This window comes from Loxodonta africana, chromosome 2 (assembly GCF_030014295.1).
Source record: "Loxodonta africana isolate mLoxAfr1 chromosome 2, mLoxAfr1.hap2, whole genome shotgun sequence".
Lineage (NCBI taxonomy): Eukaryota > Metazoa > Chordata > Mammalia > Proboscidea > Elephantidae > Loxodonta > Loxodonta africana.
Genome location: NC_087343.1, coordinates 17,479,059 through 17,506,632, shown reverse-complemented (window position 1 = coordinate 17,506,632; position 27,574 = coordinate 17,479,059). Strand labels below are relative to the sequence as shown.

Here is a 27,574-nt window from a genome sequence, read left to right as displayed (position 1 = left end):
TCCCCCCTCCGCCAAAACTTTTCCTCTCAATGATGGTGAATGTTGTAATTATATTCATAAATAATAGGAAGGTCGCATTATGACATTGATGAGGTATCCTCCAGTTTGGTCGAATATGTTAAAAGGCGTTCTAACTGGCTATAAGCCATAGTGCATAGTAGTAACCACATTATGAGATTTGGAGGAAGGCTGTCTGGATTTAAGAAATACTTAAACAAAGCATTAACTCTGTGACATAAGAAGTCGTTTAATTTCTGTGAGATTCAGTTTTCCAGAACAGGGACCCCAAGAATACAAACACCCTCAAGGAGTTACTAAGAGGCCCAGATGAAAGAGGACGCCTGCCTGACAGCACCAGGCAAAACGCAACGTTAAGCAAATATTAATTACCCTAATTATCATGATGGACTCAACTCAACAGTCAAGATCTGCTGAAAGAAACCAAATCTGTGCCAGTTACGTTGCTATGAGCAATAAAGCAGCAGAGTGGATATTTTACCAAAACAAAGCTTTAAGATTTTCTTGACAAGAGTCAAAACATTTAACCAAAACTGTCTATGATATAATATGTAAGAGGTCACTGTGGACCTTCCTAGCTGAAATGGTTTCGTGGATTTCATCGTAAGCGGCCTTCTGCGTGCCAGATGGCAAGTGAGTGACCCCACCGGAAGTAGGTCCTCTGCCCCCCTGGAGAACACCCTGGCCACTGAATACAGTCCTTCCTCTGTGATTCACCTCCTAAGACTGACACTTATGAGAAAGCTGCCCTCTGTGACTGCATTATCCCGCTGGAAAAGAAGGTAGCAACCGTTCACTTCACTCCCTCTCTTCTCCAAAATCTGACTCTTATCTTCCACCTCTAAACATGGGCTTCATGGAAGCTGCCCTCTCCCTCATTGCTGTAAAAGGGAACGTACCAGAAGCTGCAAAAGGACAGGTGTGCACCTTGCTGTGCACCTGCCTGAGCGTCAACCCCAGGGTGATTAACGGACGACATGTGGAGAGTACTTCAGGGACTCACAGAGGGACAACGCACACAAACACACCATCCTGTCCCACCGCTGAGTCCCCAGAACGGTGCTGCCTCAGCATTTTACACCCATTCAGGAGGATTGAATGATTTAAGCAAATGTAGATCCAAAAAAGACTCCAGAATATACTCTATGCTCTTAAAATATCATTGCACATCTCTTCTTTCGTGCTAATCTAAACAGAAGAATTATTTATGAGAAGAAGGGTAAAGGGGCAAACTATAACACAAGTATTGACATTACTACATCAGGTAGAAGGTGTTGGACACGTGAGAAAACAAGCTCACTGTACTCTAACCAAATCACATCAGTTAACTCCAACTCACTGCGACCCCATGTGTGTCAGAGTAGAACTGTGCTCCATAGGGTCTTCAATGACTGTGACGGGTCAGAAGCAGATAGCCAGTCCTTTCTTCCGAGGTGCCTCTGGGTGGATTATATCTGCCAACCTTTCAGTCAGCAGCTGAGAGCTTAAATATTTGTACCACCTGGGGACTCCTCTTTGTACTATAGGCAACAAGACCTGGGTTCACTGAGGGCTGGAGCCAAGGGTGGCCTCTGGCTTTAGGTACACACTGAAGAGCTAGTGCTCATAATACTAGGAGAGATCAGTACCTCTTCTTTAAATTTGTTGAGAAGATAGAAACACGAATGTTTAAAAAGCCCATTAGAAAAACACAGCAAAATCTGCAAAACTCAACAAAATTAAAGAGCTGGTAGAGAATTTGTGTGTCCTCGATGCGGACATTATAGGACATATCTAGTAACGCAGCCCTTTAACAGAGGTATCCCAACCCCCTCCTGCCCTTGTCCAAACACCACAGATCAAAACTTTCCAGTGTCACCAGTTGGCTTCTCCCTGAAGCCCGGATGCTGCATCCTTCCTGCACAGGTGCCCCAGGCACTGTCTGAGACGCGGGCTGTGTAGGTCCCTGCAGGTAGCTTGGCAGCCTCCCCCCGACCCACCCATAAGGCCTAACTCAGGAGTCCAACTTGCACGACAGGGGAAGGTGGGGGCATTCGGGCAGGGTGTCTGTCTAGGTGAGGACACCTGCGAAATTCCTCTTCTCCAGCCAATACTACCATAGATGCCATTTAAATGACAAGTCCCACTTGAAGAGGAGAGATGAAGAGCCAAACTGAGAACTTCCATGAGGCATAATGCTTAGGCGAGCTTCTATACAGCCCCACTGAAATAGCACAAGAGTTAGGGTCACTTCCGTCAGTTCTAATTAAAACAAAACATTTCTCCTAAGAGTGTGGACAGAATAACGCTGAAGTGCGCAGGTTCTGGAGTCAAACTGCATTGACTAGTGTGTGACGTTGGGCAGGTCACTTACATGCTCCACGACTCAATTTTCTCATCTATAAAATGGGCGTGGCAATCATACCTACCTTAAATGAGACGACAGACACACAGTGAAGAAATACGCGCTAGACGGTATTAGTGTTTTTCTTCTTCTAAGAAAAATTCTTCTAATAAGAAGCAGAATAAGAACAAAGTTTCCAAGTCTTCTCTCTCTGGGCATTTTTCAAAATGCATCCAGGTTTCTACCAGTCGTTCAAAATACGTCATTTAGTCCAGTCAACGCAACGCTGTCCTGTATTTAAATCTTTTTACACCCAAAAATAGTGCTGCAGGAGGAAAGCTGCTAGAATTGGTACGCTATAGAAACCACTTCCCCTAGGTTCTGGGGGAAGTGCCATGAGTACTTGTGGGTCAATCTCTTTCCCTTCCATCTGGTAATTTTTTTTTTTTTTTTTTAAACAAGCTTATTCCCAGCCACATCCTGGACATCTCAACATGTGCACGTGGTGGAACCTGCCTCCAGTGCCCAGCTGGTCTGTGAAACCAGAGAAGAGCCAGAGCTATGGAAGAGAACACAAAAGAACTGATCCTGGGATCACACCGTTACAAAAAGAAAAACTAAATGAGGTCGAAGGAGCAAGGCTACACTTAAAACCAAGATGTCAAAATACCTAAAAGCCCTCTCCCCTGTGAAGTCTTTCTGTCTGGATCTACAGGAAATATTCGCATTCAACATGGAGAAAAAAAGGTTCAGATAAAGGTCACTTTTAATATCATTGTGGATGAAATGACACACGTCATAATTCAACCTGATTCTGGCAAACTCCACTTTTAAGCATTTAGAATGGGACATACGATGCTTAAAATATTCCTGAATAAAGGGATGAGAAAAAGCCTCTATGATGCCTATGAAATTTTTACCATAAATTTCCTAACTCACTGCCGTTAAGTCTATTCCGACTCATAGCAACCCTACAGGACAGAGGAGAACTGCCTCATAGGGTTTCCAAGGCTGTAATCTTTATAGGAGCAGATCACCAAATCTTTTTTCTCCTGTAGAGCAACCAGTGGATTTGAACTGACGACTTCCAGTTAACAGTCAAGTGCTTAACCACTGCGTGACCAGGGCTCCTTATAAACGTCCTAGGAGTGAAAAAATTGCACTTCTGTGCATGCTGCTAATTTACAATAAAAGATAAAACTTTGCCCAGCAGGAAGACAGGAGTTACAGTCTGTGGAAGCTCACAGTAGCAGGGGTTTTAAGAGAACTCTGGTCAAAAGCCGTGAGTGGGCGAAGCAGCAATAAAGTAAGTCGACACTGCCCCCTAGAGGCCCTCCGAGCAGCGGCCTGAGTCTCTAAAGCTGACGGATGCCCTGTGGCAGCCCCTGCTGCAAGGCCAGGGTAGACCGTGGAAGAGAACTGGAACCTGAGGGACAGAGGTCCAGAGAAGGGTGGGTTGAGGAGTGATGTGGGATTCTGGGAGAAAGCCCCTGTGATAAACATGAAGAAAAGCCCTGGTATGGAAGACAGCCATCGGGCTGGGTCTGATCCAGGCAAACCCACCCCAGCCTGAGCCCCCTCCACACAGGCCTGTGTGCTGGGTGGAACCAAAAGGAGAAAGCAACTGACAAAGCCACCACAGAGAAGGCACCTACTTCACTGACTGGAGAGCAGACCCCGCTACAGCAGGCTCCCTGAGGAGCTCTGAGGGGTGATGATCTCAGGAAAACACTGAGCTGCTAGCTCGTTGAATAAGTGTTAGGTTTGGAGTCCTGAGATTTGGTGACTGCTGTAGTCAGTAGTCTGGTGACATAGTGGTTAAGTGCTCTGGCTGCTAACCAAAGGGTCAGCAGTTCCAATCCGCCAGGCACTCCTTGGAAACTCTATGGGGGCAGTTCTACTCTGTCCTATAGAGTCATTACGAGTCGGAATCGACTCAAGGGCACTGGGTGGGTAGTCAGTAGTTCAAATCGACCAGCCACTCCTTGGAGGCCCTATGAGGCAGTTCTGCTCTGTCCTACAGGGTCACTATGAGTCAGAATCAACTTGACGGCCATGGGTTTGTGGTTTGGGTAGCTCCCAGGGGGTGAGGCTCAGTCTAAAGGCAGGACACAAGTATCTGTCCACTGGGTGGTGGAGGGTGTGAGGAGGAGCAAAGCACGGCAGATGTAGGCCCCCATCCCATTCCATGGATGGACTGAATTGTATCCCGCAAAAGGGTATATTGAAGTCCTAACCCCCGCACCAGTGAATGCGGCCTTGTTTGAGGAAACAGTGTTTTTCTTTGTGGGTGTTATCCATTAACAAAGTTATACCAGAGTAGGAAGGCTCCTAATCCTCATCTCTCCTGAGAGACATCTTATAAAAGAGGACAACATTGGCCTCTTCCCATCTGGAGCAAAAGACAGCAAAAGAACAAAGATTCAGGAAGCAATTAGTGGGAATAACGGCCCACACAAACCATGGCCTCCTCTACCCTGAGACCAGAAGAACTAGATGGTGCCCAGCTACCACTATGGACCACTCTGACTAGGGACAAAATAGAAGGTCCCAGTTAAAATGGGAGAAAAATATAGAACAAAAGTCAAATTCATAAAAAAAAAAAAAAAAAGATGAGGCTTACTGGACTGGGAGAGAGTGGAAAAATTCCTGAGACTATTGCCCTACAACACCCTTTTTACCTGGAACTGAAGGCAGTCCTGGAAGTCACCTTTCAGTCAAATAATAGATTGGCCTATAAAATAAACTGTAACAACTGTGAGGAATGTGCTCCTTAGAACAATCAACTATATGGGCAACATTTGCCCAAAAGCAAAGATGAGAAGGCAAGAAGGGGCCGGGAAACTGGAGTGATTAGAAACGGGGAAGATAAGGTGGAAATGGGGAGAGTGCTGACACACTGGGGATAGCAACCAATGTCACAGAACAACCTGTGCATGAATTGTTGAACAGGAAACTAATTTTCTATGTAAACTTTCACTTAAAACACAATACAATGTTCCAACGAGAGAGAGGGAGAGAACAGACATGGAAACAGAGTCACACACAAGGGGGAAGACAGCGTGTGATTTCTGTCTACAAACAGCCAAAGAACTGCCGTCAGCCACGGGAGACCGGGAGAGAGGCCTGGAACAGTTCCCCTCTCAAAGTCCTCAGGAGGAACTAACACAGCCGAGACCTTGAATTCGGACTTCTCGCCTCCTGAACACTGAGAAAATGCACTTCTGTTCTTTAAAGGCTTCCACTTTGTAGTATCTTGTTACAGCACCCCAGGAGATTAAGTGTGCAAGGCTGGGCGCCAACTGTGCGAGGCCGGGACGATCCACTTAGCTCTCTAACCTTCGGTTTTCTCATCTATGGATTGGGGATCATCAGACATGTGAAAATCACAACTCCTACAGCACTTTATAAACAGAAGCTACTACCACTGGTACCTGTTTCCCTACTCTTGCTTTTGACAGTCATTCAGACAGCAACGAGACGGGAGAGCAAGATGGCAGGGCTGTAAAGCCCGCACGGGAAGTGTGAAAGCCACAGTTCCCCGGAGAAGCTGCAAGCCAGGAGCAGAAACAGGTAGTCACTGCAGTGGCAACTTACAGGGGGAATTTCGGAGGAAATCACATGCATGCGAAATGTGGTTCGGATCTAAGAAACAAGGAGGAATAGGGAACCGTTCCAGCTACTTACAGCATCTTTGCCTGCCTGCAATAACACACTATACTTTTGGTGCTCAGGCCTGTGCTCTGATTAAGAAAAAGCAAGGGTTTGAGGAGAATTTCTTTACACTTGGGTGGGTGGGATAAAGGACCCCTTAATATGATGGAAGAAAATTTACAAAGGATGTGCGTGGGCAGGAGGCAGGCTGGGACAGAGGGCAGTAAGTCAGTGTCATGAAACAAGCAGCTTCAATGTGGTGAGAGGGGAGAAGAAACGGAGAAGCGTGTTCCAAGCCCCACCTGTGAAGAAGGGACACTGGGTGGACAGCCCAGCACTAGACGGTGGACGCTTCAGAGGGTGTGTACGTGCAAAGGGTGTGTAGGTAAAGAAAGGTGAAGCACATGCCACGTGTCAACAAAACCCAGCCAGGGACAAGAGATGGATCCATAACTAACACAAAGATCACTGTGGGTACAAGACTTCAACGTTCCAGATAGTTCTGGAAAGTCCAATAAAGCAGAGAAAATGTGATGACTCTCTCCCTGGTGACCATGACGTCACTTAGACCAGGGATTTTCCATTTTCTCTCCATTCCCAACATCACCAGAGGTAAGGTACATTCCCATCAGCAACCGTTACCCCGTGGAAGTGTCCGGTTTGGGAAAAGTCTCCCGCCTTCTCTATCATTTTGAGAGTGACCCGTATCTCCCTAAAACAGTTTCCATTTGGTCAAAGTGTACCTGGTTTTTGACATGACATCTAACGACAGCACACAGGTACCCACCCACAAGCCTGTCTTCCTTTTTTTTTAATTATTGTTGTAAAGCTGTATAATGCTAAACCAAATCCATTGCCGTCAAGTTGATTCTGACACAGCAAGTAGAACCGCCCCACAGGGTTTCCCAAGGCAGTAAACCTTTACGGAAGCGGACTGCCACATCTTTCTCCCGCAGAGCCAATGGTGGGTACGAGTGCTTTAACCACTGTGCCACCAGGGCTCCTTGTATATAACACATTTGCCAATTCAATGTTTCTTATGTGTCCAATTTAGTGGTATAAATTATATCAATTATGTTGTATAATCATCACCAATAATTGCTGCCCGTTTTCCCATCACCATGCACAGACGTTTTTCCCAAGGCTAACTAATGTTTTATCCTTGAACACTGCCGGCCTGCCACTGCTGGCGCTCCTTGAATGCCAGCCCGTCCCCCCCCAGCCACTCTTCCCTTTCAGAGTGTGGGTGCGTGGAATCCCAGCAGCAGGGAGCAGAACAGCATAATGCTGCCCTTATTCACGACTTCACTCTGTGACCAAGGACAGTGGGCGCGTTACTTTGGGGCATCACCATATTGTTGACTCTGGCAGTTAAAATACTTAAGGTTGTTTCCTTGTTTTACACATGCTGCTGCCAACATGTGACCCTTATTCTTCCTAGGTTCATGTCGCTGATTCAAAACAGACTCATACATTAAAACCTATGAGTGAAATTTCCGGGGTGGATTTTTACTTGCTCCTGCTGAGATCTTTTGGGATCCCAATTCTCTCATCCAGCGTATTTGACAAGCCCATCTTTCCACTGTCTAGATTTTGATTAGCATGCCCTTCAGGTCAATCCAGCCACTGAAGTTTTCTGCATGAGGATGGAGAGCTACAACATGATGCTAGACATTTCCTCAAGCCTGGCTGAGGCCACCATTAGCCAGCCCCTGCATCGACAGTCTCACCTGCAAGGGTTTTAATGCAGGTGAGCTATGTCACTAAGTCTGAACTTGGTTTGTGGCAATTTGCCCGTTTTCAAGATAAACTCTTAACATAGCAAAGGAAAGTTTTCAGATCCCTGAATTTGGATGAGCAATCTCTCCAGATATCATATATGGACATAAAAGTTCTGAATAGGTCACGTGGGGTCAATTCAAGGACAAGACTGTATAGTCTGGGTGTCTACTGAAGGTGACATCAGGGATTTAGAACCATTCTTTCCTGCTAGCTCTCAGGTCTATCGGAGGAGATGCCTAGACAATGGTCTTCCATCACTACCTCTGACACCAAGTCAGATCCTATTGTGGCTTTGGACACATGTCCTTATTTACAAACTGGGTATGCATAATGTCTTACCTATCAGAAACACTTTCTTCCTGGCGTCTTCTACTCGGAGATCGGTATGGCAGGTTAGGGAGAGTCCTAATCTTGTGTTAACTTATACCTGCAATTGATTCTTTTTTATAGCCCTTCAACCAGGGTCTAATTCCAACTCTCCTAACATAAACCTGTAGCCATTGAGTTGATTCCAATTCCTAGAACAGGGTAGATCGGTCCCAGAGGGTTTCCAAGGAACAGTTGGTGGATTCGAACTGCCAACCTTTTGCTTAACAGCCAAGCTCTTAACCTCTGCACTACCAGGGCTCCATCCTAACATAAGAAAAAAAATACAGCCCATATTTTCTGTGTTGTCTCCAAATTACTGTTGAAAGGCCTGGTCAAATGTCCACTAATTCTACTGTGTTGCCCTTCATCAAACCAGAAACCTAGTAAAGAATAAGATAAAGTTAACGTGCTATCATTTGTTCATTCACGTCTTCCTTTACTGGCAGTTTATAAACAACCTTCTCTAGTCCTCCACCTAGGATTGACCTCAACCTGAGGGATAAGTGAAATCTAGCTTCTAAAACCCTGGTGGTGTAGTGGTTACGAGCTCTGGCTGCTAACCGACATGCTGGCAGTTCAAATCCAACAGGCGCTCCTTGGAAACCTTGTGGGGTGTTTCTACTGAGTCCTATAAGGTTGCAATAAGTTGGAATCAACTCAGTGGCAATGGGTTTGGTTTTTTTTTTTTTTTTTTTTGGTTTTAGCTTCTTAAAAAAAGCAAAAGTGCATTTCAGCCGTCTGGCATCTCTTCTATTTCCCACAGTTCCTTAAAGATCAACATACCTAACTTAGTGATCTAATTATCGTGTTCTTTCTGGAAGAGAGACCTGAACTCATTTAGAAGAACTAAGTCTTTTCTTATAAAGCCTTCCTCTAACTCATGACTGAAGAGTGTTCTCTCTGAGGAGATTAAACATGCAAAGTGAGAGTTAATGAAATCCACTTTCTACTTGTCATCCATCAACAATATCATCAGCTCCAGGAAGAAAGCTCAGCCCTTCTTCCCTTGATCTCCTGGTCCTGAATTCTGTGCTTTAAAAAAAGAAGAAAACAAACAACAAAACCAAAAACCCTTCTCAGCCTCTGCAAGCCTACCTTATTTGCAGCTTTTAAGCATTCCTGACAAAACTCTTACTAATACATCGCAGGTGATCAATCTTCCTACCTCCTAGTCAATAAGAACAACAACAGTAACAAACAACAAAAAAATTGCATGTGAGAAAAACATATGGATCATTTACTTCTTCTCTAGGAGAACCAAAGACCTGTATCATAATTTTATGATAAAATATTTAGTTTATGAAGCTGAATGTAAGTCAAGAATATAAAAAAACATCCTTTAAAAACAAATCTAACAAGTAAACAAGACTACACGTGCATTTTCAGTTGGACATTTAAAGACCTATAACATTGTAATTCTTGATCTTGTACTGAAGTGTCTCACCAATATATTAATCGAATTCTATCTACAAACTGTTAATTAAGGCAGATATTTGCAACTCTCCATTTAGAGGTGGCCCTTCAAAAAGAAACTATATAATTCAGAATCAGTACAATGTTATATATTTTCAATCCCTGAAGATAACATACAACATTGTTAACGAATTTATTCAATAATCATCCAATAAGGGGCCATTAGGAGACCCTGGTGGTGTAGTGATTATGTGCTACGGCTGCTAACCAAAAGGTCGGCAGTTCAGATCCACCAGGCGCTCCTTGGAAACTCTACAGGGCAGTTCTATTCTGTCCTATAGGGTCACTGTGAGTCAGAATCGACTCAACGGCAATGAGTTTTTTTGTTGTTGTTAAGTAGCTATTATGGATCAGGCATATTACAGTAAAAACCAGTGCCGTCGAGTCGATTCCGACTCATAGCAACCCTATTAGAGTGGCCTATAATTTTCTATATCTACTTCTAATTTCTCCATTGGCATAGAAATTTTTCTCTACCTGAAAATACTGTTCCAGCATTAAGAAATTTAAGAATTTCAGCCACATTTCAAAATCATTCTATACCAAAAAAAAATTAATGTTTTCTCTTATGACAAAAGGACTTTCTTTTTAGATAATATCATAATATCACTCTTTTCCCACTGGCCAACACAATGTTTTACATGTATTTGGTTCAAATAAATCGACACTTAATTTTTCAGCTTTGTCTAGGGACAAAAATGCTTAGTGTTATATACAAAGAAATTAATTTATACCAACAGAAATGCAACCACAGTGAGGAATCTTTTTAAATAGCCTACCTGGTGCCCTCAAGACCTAAAGCTAGAGACAGAGCTGGAGTTGTGTATGTCTCATGAAGGACTGTCAATTTAAGTCAGAGAGATGTGATTACTCTCAGAAAGAGTCCCAGAATTATATTAAGCAGTTATTATTGATTAGAGATTAGTGAGGAAGGTATCAGATTGTAACTATATCTTCACATCTTACATTTAAATTTGTTAAAACTTGTCTATATTGAAAACTTAGAATAAGGGTGGGGAGGAAAAAAAAGAACATTTATTGGCACCTACTGTGAGATAAGAAGGAGCCCTGATGGCACAGTGGTTAAGCGCTCAGTTGCTAATGAAAGGTCGGTGGTTTGAACCCACCAGCCTCTCTGAGGGAGAAAGATGAGGAAGTCAGCTTCCGTAAAGATTACAACCTTGGAAACCCTATGAGGCAGAGTTCTACTCTGTCCTATAGGGTCACTATAAATGAGAATCGGCTCCAGGGCAACTTTTTTTTTTGGGGGGGGGGGGTGGCTGGTTTATGAGACAAAGGAGCCCTGGTGGCACAACAGTTAAGTGCTCTGCTACTAACTGAAAGGTAGCTGGTCTGAACCCACCAGCGGGTCCACAGAAGAAAAGACCTGGCTATCTTCTCCCATAAAGGTTACAGCCTGGGAAACCCTACGGGGCAGTTCTACTCTGTCCAGTAGGGTCACCATGAGTCAGTCGACTCTATGGCACACAGCACCACTATTAGGCAAGCACAATGTCGAGTGTTTCACATATGTAATTTCATCACACCCTTAGTGGTATGGTTATTCTGTAGGTGAGAAAGCTGAGGTGTTAACACAGAGTAATTATCCCAGATCCCTCAGCCAATTAAGTAAGGAGATACTTATACTATGCTTTCTTAATTATTTAAATAAAGATTTTATTTTTATAGAAAGAAAGCATAAGTGACTGAATCTACTTTTTAAATATTCCAACCTTTTTTTTTTAAATCAGTATGCCAAATCAGAAGCCACAGTCTCTATGAAGACATAGGGCAAAACCAGTAGGTAGCATATGAACACCCTGAGTCCAGTATAATGCTCACCACAGAAGGGCCGGAGATGGAGTAGATGTTTCACCAGGCCGTTTCCTCTAGCTTTTGCTGACTTATGGTCATTTAATTGCTCACGTGTACCTATACCAGATGAATCAAGGGTGCACTGACAGTTCAGCTAAGGAATCTAATGGTAAACATAAAGTACTGAGTATTTGGCCACATAAACTTTCCATCCTAAAATATGCATTGGATCACAACCTTTCCCACTGCAAACCTATCAGAACAATCCTAGACTTCTGAGATGTTAGAAAACTGGGGATTGCTCACACATTGCTGGTGGGAGTGTGAAATGGTACAATCACCATAGAAAATAGTTTGGTAGTTTTAGATCTAAACATGTACTTACCATAAAAAATTAAAAATACTAAAACTTGCCATGGGGTCAATTCCAACTCATAGCGACCCTCTAGGACAGAACAGAACTGCCCCACAGGGTTTCCAAGGAGTGGCCGGTAGATTCAAACTGCCGACCTTTTGGTTAACAGCCAAGCTCTTAACTGCTACACCACCAGGACCCCCAGAAATTGTACTTGGGCATTTGTCCAGAGAAATGCAAACTTACATTTACACAAAAGCCTGTATAGGATTGTTCAAAGCCTCTCTTTTTGTAATAGCCCAAATCCAGAAATAATCCAAATGTCTTTCAATGGGTGAACGGTGAAATAAACTGGGATACAGTCATACCACGAAATACTACTCACCAATAAAAAGGGAAAAACTACTGATACACGCCAACAGCACAGATGGATTGCAAGGGAATTACGCTGACTGAAAGAACCTCCAATCTCAAAAGGTTATATACCATTTATGTAACATTTTTGAGTTAAGCTACAGAGATGGAGAACAGATCCGTGGTTCCACAGGTGAGAGATGGGGAGGGTGCAGATATGAAAAGGCAGCATAGGGGAGCCCTTGGGTGACCGGACAGTTCTGTATGTTGAATGTGGTGGTAGTAACATGAGTCTACACATATGATAAAACTGCGTACGACTAAATCTACTCTTAAAAACGGTTATGGATAGGATTGTGCCTCCAAAAAGGTATGCTCAAGTCCTTACTCCTGTACACCTGCAAACGTGAACCTATCTGGAAATAGGGCTTTTCTTTTGGCATGTTAATGAAGCCACGTTGGAGTAGGGTGGGTCCTAATCCTACTCCCTTCTGAGTGCTGTCCTATAAAAAGGGGAAGCAGACACGGGGAGTCACATCAGCAGGGGGAAGATGCCATGTGAGGATCAGGCCAAGGAACACCAGGGGCTGAAGGAGGAAAGATCCGCCTCCTACAGCAGACAGAGCACAGCCCTGAATTCAGACTCCTAGCCTCCAAAACTGCGAGACAATAAATTTCTGTTCTTCTGTTTGTTTTTTGTGTGTGTGCTTTAGCTGAAAGTTTACATACAGCTCAAGTTAATTTCTCGTTCGAAAATTCATACACATATTGTTTTGTGACATTGGTTGCAGCCCCCACAATGTGACAGCACACTGCCCCTTTCCACCCCAGGTTCCCTGTGTCCATTGTCCAGTTCCTGACCCTTCCTGCCATCTCATCCTGCTTTTGGACAGGAGTTGCTCATTTGGTCTTGTATATTTGATTGAACTAAGAAGCACATTCCTCACGTGTTATTTTTTGTTTTGTAGGTCTGTCTAATCTTTGTCTGAAAAGTGGGCTTCAGGAATGGTTTCAGGTCTGGGTTAACAGAGCTCCTGGAGGGCCATAGTTTTGGGGGCTCCTCCAGTCTCTGTCAGACCAGTGAGTCTGGTCTTTTTACGTGAATTTAAATTCTGTTCTACATTTTTCTCCTGCTCTGTTCAGAACAAATTTCTGTTCTTTAAAGTGGCATTTTTGTTATGGCAGCACTAGGAAACCAAGATGCGTGTTGGCACATGTACACATAAACATGGTAAAATCTGCCTAAACTCTGTGGATCGTACCAACATCACTTTTCTGCTTTGACAGTGTGCTGTGGCTATGCAAGATAGCCTCAATGGAGGAGGCTGAGTGAAGGGTACATGGAATCCCCCTGTTCATTTGTAACAAGCTATAATTATTTCAAAATAAGAAATTAAAGAAAAAAGAAACAGGGAACATGTGTAAAGGTACCACTTATCTCTTTGGAGCTACGTATAGGGAATGGAAACAGGAATGCAGGTGGGGGAAGGAAGTCATTTTAGAGGCTATCGACAGGTGACTCCCTGAGTAAAATACTGCTGGGAAGGCCCAAAGAAGAGGCTTGGAAGTTGGAAAACAAACTTTAGAGACCTTTGCACAGGAGACATAAGGTCTCTGAAGGAGTCCAACATGTGTGCAGAGAGGCTGGAATGATTCAGAGACAACTACTGTGGAGAGTCGCTTCTGTGCAGCACAGACATGGGCCTTCTCTGGAGAGGACGTCAGGCCCCGGGGAGCAGCCTCGGTGTCAGAGCTCCAACCACAAGCAGGACCCATCTGATCCAGGCCAAGCTAGGAGCACGGTGTGCCTTTAGTCTGTTTTCTCTACTAGGTTAACCACTAGACGTTGGTTCTCCAGCCTCACGAGGGAACAAGCATCTGGGCCCCTCAAGTGGTGCCTGAGAATACACTGGATGTGTTTTCAGCACACTCCTGGAGACAACTGTGAGGCAGGGGACGACCAGCTCAGAGCTCCACACCCGGCCAGGAAGGGGCGAGAACACCCACTTCCAAGCCCCCCTCCGCCAATCAGAGGAGACGGCACATGGTGACCCACTGCCTGCTCTCACCATGGAAAGGGGCGCCGCAGCCAGAGCATGAGCTCGGCATGGAAATGAAGCCGGGCTGGTGCACTGTGACAAACAAACCTCCAGGTGGCTGCGAGGCCTTTATTCTTCACTTCTGAATAAAATGAAAGGGCTCCTTTTCCCAGGCGTTACTCTGAACAAAAACGTGTCCTAGTTTGGTGCCTAAGTTTGCAGAAGCAAAACCAAGAGGCTTCTTTACTTCGCCCAGCAAGAATCATGGTCCGATTCAAATGTCTTCCTGGGAGACCATGGCTCCCGGGGGTCCAGTGAACAAAAACCACTGCAAGGCTGCTGAGACAATTCCAGAAACAAACTCTAGCCAAGAGCACAGTGCTACCACCTGGCTGTCTCAAACAGCCTACAGGCTCCCAAGGTAATTACTGATGAACTCAGGACCTCACTTTGAGAATAAAGTGGGATGAGCATGAATGGCTGAAAATAATTAAGCTTTTGCTCTATTTGAAAATCCCAGAATGATGTGCTAAAAACAGATATTGTTTCCACAAATTTGTATTAAGTATCAGGAGGTTAACTATTAGGAATACAAAGATAACTGAGACATGGTCCCAGCCTTCAAGGAACTGAAAGTCCATCAAGAGAAACCAATAAACAATGCCTGAAATCTGTGACACATACTAAAGCAGAAATGTGTTTTTCCATTTGTCATTCGTGTATCACAACCTCCTTACACATTACGGTTGCTTGGGAAACGCTTTGGAGTGAGTGAGCAAGCCAGCGAGAGTGAGTGACAGAATGAGTGAGTGACAGAGAGAGTGACTGAGACAGCGAGTGACAGAGTGAGAGTGACAGACTCAGTGACTGAGACAGTGAGTGAGTGACAGAGTAAGACTGAGTGACAGTGACTGAGACAGTGAGTGACAGTGAGTGACAGAGAGTGAGTGACGGAGTGACTGAGACAGTGAGTGAGTGACAGAGTGAGAGTGAGTGACAGTGACTGAGACAGTGAGTGACAGTGAGTGACAGAGAGTGAGTGATGGAGTGACTGAGACAGTGAGTGAGTGACAGAGTGAGAGTGAGTGACTGAGTGGGACAGTGAGTGACAGGGACTGAGTGACTGAGTGAGACAGTGAGTGAGTGACAGAGTGACGGTGAGTGACAGTGAGAGTGACTGAGTGAGAGAGGGAGTGAGTGGCAGAGCGAGAGAGAGAGTAAGAGCATAAGTGAGTGAGTACACGGTGAAAACACACATTCAAAAGGAAAGGAGGACACCTTTAACACTGCACCCTTTTAAAGAAATATCTATCTAAGATGACTCCCACGTGTCTGTCAGCTTGTCGTACTGTGGGGGCTTGTGTGCTGCTGTGACGCTGGAAGCTATGCCACCGGTATTCAAACACCAGCAGGGTCACCCATGGAGGAAAGGTTTCAGCTGAGCTTCCAGACTAAAGCAGACTAGGAAGAAGGACCTGGCGGTCTACTTCTGAAAAGAATCGGCCAGGAAAAACCTTATTAAAAGCAGTGGAACATCGCCCGATACAGTGCCGGAAGATGAGCCCCTGAGGTTGGGAGGCACTCAAAAGACAACTGGGGAAGAGCCACCTCCTCCAAGTAGACTCGACCTTAATGACGTGGAAGTACAGGGTCTGTGAAAAAGAGGGATATCCTCAATGAGATGGACTGACACAGTGGCTGGAACAACGGGCTCAAGCATAAAAACGATTGTGAGCATGGCACAGGACCAGGTAGTGTTGCATTCTGTCGTACACAGGGTCGCTATGAGTCAGGACAGACTCGATGGCTCCTAACAGCAACAACATGTAAGATCAAATGAACAATCATAACTCTAATGCACGAACAAGAACTTTAAGGGGCACAGAGTTGAAGTGAAGAGTAGTGAGACAATATGGGCACAGACAGGAAGAACAGTGACACAATATGACATATGTAACCGTTGTCACTGAACTGTATATGATGAAAAAATGTTGAATGGGTGTGTGTTTTGTTGTACATATTTTCACCAAAAATAAAATCGAAAAAAAAAAAAAAGGAAAGGAAAGGAGGGCAGATAAGTCAATACTGGGAGAATTACAGTCAGAATGGGGGTGAATAAAATGCTACAAGTAATACTGGACGGAAGATAGAGACTAAGAAGTGGAGGGAGAGAAAATGTAGGATAAGAATCCTCCCAAAGTAAAATCCAAATTTATGATACTGTGTTAGGCCAATCCGCATTCCTTCTAAATTCTTAAAAAACATTTTTTTAAAAGGACAGAGCATTGGTCTTTAAGCCTCCCAAAAGGAGGTTAAGCCAACTCATGAATTCTTGCTAAAGGGGGAAAAAAATATATGAGGGGGAAAAAAAAAACCCTGGAATGCTTCCAAATCTGCATTCTAAGGGTGAAATCGAAGCTAAATTAAAATTTTTGTGGACCACTTTCTGCATCCAACCTTGAGGTACAGATATTTGCCCCCTGGGTGAAAACATTTCCTCTTTTCTCCCTTCCCAGGTACAAGTGTACTGTGTTCTGTTCTCTAGGGTACGAGAATAAGCAAAGAGGGGCCCAGCTTGCTGAGTCAAAGTGCTTGGTCTGCAACAAGACTTGCCCACTGCCGTGGTTCTCCCAGTGGTGATCCTTCGAGGGAATTTCTGAGTGAACACTGAACGGTCATCACCAAGACAGGTATCTTTTTAAGATGAGCTGCTATGAGAACACCTTTGCATTCTCCTTGCTTGCTCCTCAGAGAAACAAACGTTTACTACAAAAAAGTGAGGGCAAAAGGTACATTCCACAGAAGGTGAGAACCAAGACCCCTGCGGGGGGAACATCCGCAGTGAGGAAAGTTCATGTGTGTTGGGAGAGCCTGTGACAGTTAACTTCTATCTGCCTAAATCGAAAACACGGCTATTTTTTCTAGCTTATTTACATTTAAAATTTTAAATTATATGATCTGCTTGGGAAAAAGTCATTCAGATTATGTAAACCTTTTCACAACTTTTCCCTCACCTGATATGTTTAAATATTTCATGACCTTATGCAAATATATATCCAATGAGCATGATTTACTCCTCCTGGCCCTTGTCTCGCTTTTAAACTAATTCAATTTATTCCCAACTGAATAATCAGCTTCACCACACAATGGCTGAGGGAAGATGCCATGCTTTCCTACAAAAAGTCTAACTAGTGTTCCTGGGGTCTTTAGGGCATTTGTGCTACACAGAGAAAGGACAGTGAGGAAGATACTGGGGCTGGTCAGAAAAAAATCCATCAACCTAGGAAATAGTCGGGTTGGAAATGCAGTCTTAGTACAGGTGAGGAAGCACGAGGTGAACTCCGAGCACGTGGGTCCCCCATGTCCCCTCCGTGGATACCACTATGCAGCCCCCAACTGGTCACTCAGTCCGTCCTTGGTCCCCGCATCACTTTAGGTGCACACATTAAGAAAAACCAATCGGTAAATATGCCAGTTTCTCTGCTACTCTGAGGGCCTTTCACATAAAAAGGAAAGATTGAATGTGCTGAAAATTCTCAAATTGTGAAAGTGAACCACTTAACCTTTAAAACATTTATGGTTGCCTTAGTCTACAAGCTCATCCATACTAGAGGTTCCTATAGTTTAGCCAGTGAAACTAAAATGGACTTTGACTTTTAAATAATTTCCAAGCTTACTGACTAGAGGAAACCCGGGTGGCGCAGCGGTTAAGAGCTATGGTTGCTAACCAAAAGGTCGGCAGTTCGAATACACCAGGCGGTCCTTGGAAACCCTATGGGACAGTTCTACTCTGTCCTATAGGGTCGCTATGGGTCAGAAGTGACTCGATGGCAGTGGATTTGGTTTTGGTTTTTTGTTGACTAGATAGACTCTGTGCCTTGGTAACTGGAATGCTTTCATTGTAAGATCCTTTCCTTAAAAATGCTGCTGATACTAAAACAAATGATCCTGCTCTCCATCTCTGAGACAACGTCACACAGACCAATATGGTGTTACTTACAAACATGGGGCCCTCTCATGTTCTGCAGATAGGAGGAGCTGCTGCCTCTGCCTGTCTCTGAATTCATTCTAAGAACTTTGCCCAGCAGCCTGCAGCCTCCCCACCCCTCTCCTCCTCTCCCCTCCCCTCGCCCTCAGCATCTAAGACCACAGGGCAACAGTACCACAGTGCCCTCTGTGGCCTCGAATGAGGGACGTCTGGCTGGATGTCTGCCCACCCCGCTCTTGGCTTGAGAGAGGTTCCCTACCCCCTGCCCTACGCTCCTTCCATTTTCTGTCACTCAGACACAATCTGCTTTTTTACACACATCTCCTTTACCTCCCTTTCTTCTTTCCAGATAGGGTATACAAATGCCTCAGATAAGGAGACACTAACACACGGATGGGATGGACAGAATCACGCATAATTATAACACACGTTGAAAGAGCGTGTAAAGAGCATGCGTGTAAAGAGCACTCTACAAAGTATAGGCGGAGAACTAGTTGCCTGGAGAAGAAGTGAGGGAAGCAGTGTGTCCAAGTCTCAAAGGTGTCAAAGTGTCACAAATCTGGGGACACTCTGCTGAGGGAACAGGGCTTTGGAAGAAAGTAGATCACAAGAGGAGGCTGGAAAGAAAAGTATGGACCCGATACACGAAAAATTACTGGTATTCAAAAACAAGGGTGCAACCTAATCAAATTTACATTTCAGAAAAGTCAGTCTGCTGGCAGTGCTGCCAGGAAGCTGGTGAGGCGGGGAGACCAGTGAGCTGGATACTGCTGACTGAGGCACTCAGCATCCAGTGCCATGTGTATCAATAAGTGGAAGCTGCCTGGAGAAGTGCCCACCGACATGGCCACTTGGAAAAAAGTTTTCTCTCTGTAGATACTTTAAATATGCAAAAATTTTAAAGTCCTTCTCCGTTACAGCATTAGTGAGAACAGGGGAAGAAGCTGACCCTGTCAGTTTTCTACTTCTGACCATCTCAGGGCTGCGAAGTGCAGAAAGGGCTGCCTCTGGCAGAGCTGGCTGCTAGCCCAGGGCAGCTGAACCGCAAACTCTCCCGTCCCTGCAGTTCACTGACTATTCTCCTACATGCTCTCGGCGGACTCGTACTTTCTGAGTGGAAAGGGACTGTCGTGTTCATGTGGTCCAAACATTCAAGGTACAAGTGACCTGACTGAGGACTGGCTCCCAAGGTCCCAGAGCTGATCGGCAGTTCCTTTCCTTTGAGTGGATTTCCTTTAAATGCACTTCTGAACCTTTGATCCCCACCAGTTTTAGAAGCAACACAACCAGAATGCTCCTGAGAAGCAAGGATGGCGAGACTTTGGCTTGCTTACTTTGGACACGTCACCAGGGAAGACCAATTGCTAGAAAAAGACATCGTGTTTGATAGAGGGCCAATGCAAGTGAAGGAAACCCTCAACGAGTTGGATTAACACAATAACTGAAACAATGGTCTCAGACAGATCAAAGATCACACAGATTGTGCAGAACTGGGCAATGTTTATTCCGTTATACATAAGGTTACTGTGAGTGGGGGCCAACATGATGGCAGCTAACAATAAACAACATGATGCCTCTAAACACAAGACAGCCAGATCTTGCCCATTTCTGTATTTCTCCCAGTGATCTCACTCTCCCAGATCCTTCTTCCTATCCTATTACCATAAACTTCCGGTGTTTAATCCCACATATCCATGACAGATCCCTCACTTCCAAATTTATAAAGAACTGTATTATAAAATAGGCCCTTTGTGAAGTAAAGAATTTTTCCTTAGCATTGTCCAAGGCAGAAGTAAGATGTAGTAAATTTACACCCCCATTCAATCTGTAAAACTTTAATTTTTCTGAAAACTCTAATTTTTGTTATTTCTTTTCCCCTTCAAAAGCTACATAATATCTTCTTTAACAAAATTTGGTGTGACTTCTCCTAAGAAGAACGTACGTATGCAAGGTTTCATTAGTACCTACTTTTCAAACACCAAAAAACAGAGTATCTTTTCTCACTGTCCTTGTTACTAAATTCGTTAGCAAGAGCACAGCTATCCCACGACCATTAACATGAAGACCACACTGGGTTTTCTTATTCTCTATTCCATGCCACCATCTAAATCCAACATTACGTAATACTCAAGTTTATCTGCACCTGAGAGCAGTCATGTGGTTTGATAAAATCAGAGGCAGCCATGACTTTAGCCACATGACAGGCTAACAAACAGAAACGAAACCCCACGGCCGTGACCACAATGTGTGGATCCTCTCCTGGTGCTAAGATGGACAAGGAGCTCCGTCTCTCTCCAAGGATCTCATTCAGTTTCCCGTTTTACCTGCTCACCTCCTCATCCACACCTGTCCCTGGTACCTCCTGCCCTCATCCCTTCAGCAGTAGTCTGCGCGCACCCGTGTAGTGGGAAAGGTCTGTGCAAGAGGTCAGCGCAATGCCCTGCTTGGTGACATACTTGGTACTGATGGGCTGCCTATCATCACTTGCCACCTTTAGTCTACCTTCTCACATTATGGCCAAAATTCAGATTCCTGTCAAGTAGTTCACAGACCCTTTCTGACATGAAGCATATTCTGTCTTCCAGACGCCTTACCTCCTTTACGTGGGTGTGAAAGGACACCGACATGTCCAGTAAGATCTTCCTCTGCTCCACACGCCGGACGAAATCTTGTATCCGGTCTTCAAGCTGATGGGCAGCCTGATAAATCTCTTCCGGGTCACATTCCCCAGTCTGAGCTAGCTGCTCCGCTGCTTCTAGCAATTTATCTGCATTGGTGTATGTGTTCTGCACAAGAGAAAATCCAGAGACACAGAGGGTGAATAAAGCACAAGCCGGCCAGGCTGGGCCGGCAGTACACAGCAACGCAGTCAATTTATGGTATCATTTCCTTAGATCAAGCAGAGAGAAACATGACGGGAAGAGATGGTCTTGGGCGTTCAAGGCTTCTCTATCAGCATTGCCATTATCTTGTTTTAGGCTGTTAAACTTTGAACCTCAGGTCCAAGCTCTTTCATCTGAAGCGGTGATCTGCTGGCAGTTGGTGCTGCCACCTGACTCACACAGGGCTTTCAGATTTTTGCCACCGAGCACCCAGAGACACAACGTAGCCACAAATGCCCGCTTCACTTTTCCCCAGGCTTACGGCAGAGCAGGGAGTTCCAGTTTTGTCTTTCAGTATGATACATTGCTGTCTGATAATTCCCAAAATGCAAGTGAAAAAGCTCCACACAAACACCAGTAGCTGTCCCTTCCCATGTGTTTCTATTTATTGGTCATTCTGTGGTCACCTTTTTTCTATTTAAGAGTGCATACCTTTGGGAACAAGGAAACTCTAACTGGCTATAAAGTAGTCAGGGTTTTAAAGAGCTGAAAGTTAAGTGAAAATAAGTGCCTAAAATGCCCTGAGAATTACTGTTTTAATTCTTGACAAATAAGAGGCTGCAAATGGGTACCTCAAACAAACAGGTATGCTAAAGACCTGGTCCTGTTAAAGGAAGCCACTAGCTGAGGGTTCCCTGGCAGAGGTGAGCAGCACCTGAGACTAGAGGACATCAGTGCAGCAAAAGAGCAGAAGTGAGGTCTTTTGAAAAGGCCCAGAAAGTATGCTTGAGGCTCCCCTTGAGAAACAGGCTGAGCCCTCCTTGATCCTTCCCCATCTCAAAGCACTTAGTCCTAAAGCAGGACAGGCATCTCACTGTGGGTTAGGTGGTGGCTCAGAGTGTGAGAAGGATGTCCCTATGGGAAATCAGCCTGAGAGGGGTGACAAGAGTATCACTGTGGGGAGTCAGACCGAGGGGGTGATGAAGATGTCCCTGTAGGGAGTCTGCATGAGGAGGGTGACCAGGGGTATCTATAGGGAGTCATTGCGGGGGGGGGGGGCGGTGACGAGGGTGTTCCTGTGGGTCAGCCTGAGGGGGTGACAAGGGTGTCCCTGTGGGTAATCAGCCTGAGGGGGTAACAAGGCTGTTCCTGTGAGTAGTCAGAGCCTGAGGGGGTGACAAGAGTGTCACTGTGGGCAGTCAGCCTGAGGGGATGGTGAGGGTGTCCCTGTGGGAAGTCAGAGCTGAGGAAGTGATGAGGGTGTCCCTGTGGAGTCACAGCCTAAGGATGTGATGAGTGTGTCCCTGGATTGCGGAGCTGGCATGAGAAGTAGAAGCCTGAGCGAGATGAGGAGAGCGTCTAGGCACGACGGGGGTGGGCATCATGATGGGAGACTGGTGACATCCAAGGGAATGTATCAACTAGGTAAATATACAAAGGACAACGGGAGCCAGGTTTCTCGTTTTAGAGAAGGGAGTTCCAAAGATGGAAAGGGAGAAAACGTGAGTAAACTCTGTGGCATTGGATTGGATTTGGAGGTATCGGTGTGAACTCATGAGTTTCAACAGACAGATGAACGTGTGTGTGTAGTTATACACACACACACACACACCCCTACCCTGCCTCTGCCCACTGAGAGGGCCTGGGAGCATCAACTGGGCCTACCACGCTTAGCACCCACTCTCCTGTAAAAGGATCCAGGACTTCCTGGAGAATTGGCTGATTCCAGGGCTGGGGAGGGGTGAAGTAGGAGAGGAGCCTGGACCATCCTCCTGTGCCAGCACAGAGTATAAGGAAGTATAAGAAGTGTTCGTGTGCAATGTGGCCATGTCAGGACACGGATGCCAGCTTGCAAAGGAGCCTGCTGGCCAAACCAGGGAGAGCCTGAGTCTCAGAATAAACAAGGACAGCAATGGAGCATAACCCACTGAATACAACAGGAAACCACAAATCCATACTGATATAAATAAAATAGGAGGAGGAACAGGAAATTTACATAATTTCAAAGTACCTTCCCACAAAATACTTATTACTTACGAAGGGGAAAAAGTGTAACTTTACAGTGGAGGAGCCTAGCAGTTACCACCTTAATCCTGGGATCAAAGTGAACCCCGTAAGTAATGGGACAAATGAAAGTCATGAGGCACCTGATAGAGTGGGATTGGAGATCACAGTATCACTTCTACAGTATTTCTGCGATGATGCAGAACCTGGCTCTAATGAGAAGGAAACATCAGACAAACCCAAAATGAGGAGCAGTCTTCAAAATAATGAGTCTTTGATCTTCCAAAGCCTCAGGTCGAGACAGTCGAGGAAAGACTGCGGGACCGTTCCAGGCTTAAGCCAACTAGAGAGATGGGACAACTAAATGCCACACGATTCTGAACTGGATCTTTCTGCTCTAAAGGACATTACGGGGAAGGTTAGATGGTAATCATGTATCAATGTTAATTTCCTGGTTTTGATAGTCGTATTATAGTCCCTGGGTGTAGCAAATATTTAAGCGTTTGACTACTAGTCAAAAGGTTGGCAGTTCAAACCCACCCAGGGGTGTCTCAAGAGACAGGCCTGGTGATCTGCTTCTGAAAGGTCACAGCCCGGAAAACCCTGTGGTTTGCCTACTCTACACAAATGCAGTTGCCATGAGTCAGAACAGACTCGACGACAACTAACAACAACAGTTGTAGCTATGTAGGAAAATGCCCTTTTAATTAAAAAATATATATATTAAATAATTCAAGGGAAAAAAAGTTTTTTCTTGTCCTGTACTTCCAACTTTATTGCAAGATGTAAAAACACTAAAACAGTTTCAATACAGTACAAGTATGAGAGTGACTCCAATAATGATGATACTAATAATCGCTTACTGAGCAAGTGGCACCTGAATGTCGAGGCAGGTGGTGGTGAGGTCGCAGGTGAGGAAATTATGGGAGGAAGGGTGCACTGTCTATAGAGAACTTAAATACTACAATGAAAACTGCCCAATGTGGGTGTGCTCCTTATCCCCACCCCAGGTGACCACTCCAGCCCCAGCTCCTTGGGGTGCCAAGGTCTCGAGTGTTTACTGTATGTCAGGGGGCCAAGTGCTTCCCTTGCCCTGGGCCATTTAATCCTAACCACAACCCATTTTATACATAAGAAAACTGAGGCCTACAGGGCAGTCACTGGCCCCCATGGACAAGGCTGATAGGTGGTGGAAACAAGACGCAAACCCAGGTCTGGGTCAAAGCTTGTGTTCATAACCACCCGACATGTTGTTAAACATTTGGGTTCTTTGAAACAAGTATTTCACTAAAAAAAAACAAAACAAAACAAAACCCTTTTACACAATTGTGAGGCAAGGTTCATAATCACATCTTCCTCCTTGCAAACCTTAAAAACCATTTTCTGGAGATCTTCTTCCTGGTACTATCCAAAGCATCCTAAGGATATTCTAGGAATTTCAGCATCATACCAATGAGTGCTCTGTCGACGAGGGCCTTTCAGAATTCCTTTAGAAATGAGTGAAGAGCTGCCCAAGAATTCCTTAACATTTGCTAGTTATGACCACATCAGACCCGTTGCCATCCAGTTGATTCCAACTCATAGCAACCAGACTTGAGAAACACATCTATGTACACTTTACATATTCTTTAGAATCAAATTATTTGCATTAACGTGAAAAGCACATTCAGTTCCCAATATGACTATAGGGCTTAAAAGCATACTTAAAGGGTTTTAACATACTCAATATGACATATTTGGCAGATAAGTTACAGAAATTCCTGCATAGATTAGAAAAGTGAAATTGCCTACTTCAAAGTTGCTTTGTAACAGCAAAATTATGTATTAAAAACGTCCACTTGTGCTGCTCTGGAGGCAAAGCAATACCCACTTTCCATCCTATGCAATTCTGTGTCACCAAGCAGTCTGGCAGCTGGGAAGTCACAATTATGACAAGGAACTTGCTTGCCCTCCACAATCAATGCCCATGGAAGCAGCAGTCCAGAAATCGAATGACATGTCGCACTGGGCAAATCTGCTACAAAACGCCTCTTTGAAGTGTTAAAAACAAAGATGTCACTTTGAGGACTAAGGTGCACCTGACCCAAACCATGATATTTTCAATTGCCTCATATGCATGAGAAGGCTGGACAATGTGTAAGGAAGACCAAAGAAGAAATGGTGCCTTTGAATTATAGTGTTAGTGAAGAATATCGCATATATCATGGACTGCCAGAAGAGTTAGCAAATCTATCTTGGAAGAAGTACAGCCAGAATGCTCATTAGAAGCAAAGATGGCAAGACTTCGTCTCACTTTCTTTGGAACTGTTTTCAGAGGGACCAGTCCCTGAAGAAGGACATAAGGCTTGGTGAGGTAGAGAGTCAGTGAAAAAGAGGAAGCCCCTCAATGAGATGGACTGACACTGTGGCTGCAACAACGGGCTCAAACACAGCAATGATTTTGAGAATGGCACAGGACCGGGCAGGATTTCGTTCCGTTGTACATAGGGTCGCTCTGAGTCAGAACCAACTCGACAACAACAATGTACCAATGTCAGCATCTCAGCTGTGACAAATGGCATACTGATGTAAGATGTTAATAATAATAGAAAGTGAATCTGAGTATATGGAAACTCTCTGTATTACCCTTGTAATTTTTCTGTAAACCTACAACCATTCTAAAAAAAATAAAGTATACACACACACATTGCAGACTTAGGAGCCCCTGGGTGGTGCAAGCATTAAAGTGCTTGGCCACAAATACAATGGCTGGAGGTTTGAGTCCACCCAGAGGCACCCTGGAAGAAAGGCCTGGTGATCTGAAGTGTCAGGCACCGTCATCTATGAAGCACAGTTCTATTCCGACACACATGGGGTCGCCACGAGTCGGAGTCAACTCGATGGCAACTGGTAACAGCAGTTATAGCAGATTTAAGAAAATAATTACACAGCATTCACATACGGAGATGGAGCAGTTCTGAACGCTTTCATGCATTAGCTCATCTGACCCTCCCCTCCCGGGAGGCAGCCTCAGCATCCTCTCAGCACAGCGAAAGGCACAGAGCGAGCTCTTGCTCAGGTGGTCAACCAAGGCATCAGGGGCATTGCTGCAGACGTTCTGTGTTCATTTTACTGACAGAGGTCCTGTGAGCACCAGAGGCTGCACTTTGAGATGACTGTGCCAGGGATGAGAGGTTTAGAGAGCCACGCTCCCCAGTGAGTCTCAGCCAGAATCAGGACCTCATCTCCGAGAACTCGGTTCTGAGTGAGGCGAAGTGTATCATGCTTTGTGCAAACACAAAGGGCAGACCACACATGCAGTTTTCTAGAGTAGAATCCAGGATTCTTGTTGACTGTTGCTACAGCTTTGAAGATACCTACCTCCCACGCCTGGCATATGGACCTCAGAATCTCCCAACAGCTACACATTACATTTCTGAAAGCTTTCTCATCTTTTGCAAGCAGGTAAAGACATTTACAGAAATAATTGTCCCAAAGGAATGAGTTCATTTTCGAATTATCTGAGCACTAAACAGAAAGCATTTTGTCCCACTTCTCTTTTACCCTTCAAGAAAAAGAGGAAGCACCAAGGGTCTGATGGCTTTTCCATCAGGTGCTGACAGAGCCAGAGCCTGCATGTGTCTCTGAAACCCAAGGCCAAGGCCTGACCCTGGATCCTTCTGCAACAGAATACAGGTGTCCTTGCAGTAATAAACACATTAATCATAAATGTTAACTTTTGAGTACTAACTCTGGACCACTTCTGTTATGGACTGAATTATGTTCCCCCAAAAATGTGCATCAGTTTGGCTGGGCCATGATTCCCAGTATTGTGTGTTTTTCTTCTATTTTGTGATTGCAATTTTATGTTAAAGAGGATTAGGGTGGGATTATGACACCCTTACCAGGTCACATCCCTGATACAATGTAAATGGAGTTTCCCTGGGGTGTGGCCTGTACCACCTTTTATCTCTCAAGTAATAAAAGGCAAGGGAAGTAAGCAGAGAGTTGGAGACCTCATACCACCAAGAAACCGGCACCAGGAGCAGAGTGCGTCCTTTAGACCCAGGGCTCCTGCGCAAAGAAGCTCCTAGTCCAGGGGAAGATTGACGAGAAAGACCTTCCTCCAGAGCCGACAAAGAAAGCCTTCTCCTGGAGCTGATACCCTGAATTTGGACTTTCAGCCTACTAGACTATGAGAAAATAAATTTCTCTTTGCACTCTGGTATTTCTGTTATAGCAGCACCAGATGACTAAGACAGCGTCCTCACAATAGCCCTATGTGCTGGACACCATTTCCTTCCCATTTCACAGGTAAGGAAACTGAGGCTCAAAGATGTGAAGTAACGTCACAAGTAGGTTAGTAAGGGGCTGGTAAGCAGCAGAGCTGGGGCTGTTCAAACATCAAATGACTGGGCCAGGGTTCCTCTTACAAGGAAAAAATCAGTCACAGGACTGGTTCCTCCCTTAAAAGGCAGAGAGTCAAGTGAGAACTGGCCTTTGAGAGTTTGAAGAGACTGGACTTGCCCCTCCTCCACTTACTGTCCTGTCCCCTGAGGCATCTCCCTCTCTCTGGGCCCATTTCCTTACCTGTGAGGT

At 44.9% G+C, this 27,574-nt stretch overlaps 1 protein-coding gene across 3 annotated transcripts in view; it reads right to left on the bottom strand.

Moving 5' to 3' along the window:
* Nucleotides 1–27,574, bottom strand: part of TRIO (trio Rho guanine nucleotide exchange factor) — a 417,508-nt gene that overhangs the window by 161,853 nt on the left and 228,081 nt on the right. For all 3 annotated transcript variants that reach the window (XM_064270659.1, XM_064270669.1, XM_064270677.1), the window contains exon 11: nt 20,765–20,956. In XM_064270659.1, coding sequence (XP_064126729.1) covers nt 20,765–20,956 — 192 coding nt within the window. The remainder of the gene's footprint in view (nt 1–20,764; nt 20,957–27,574) is intronic.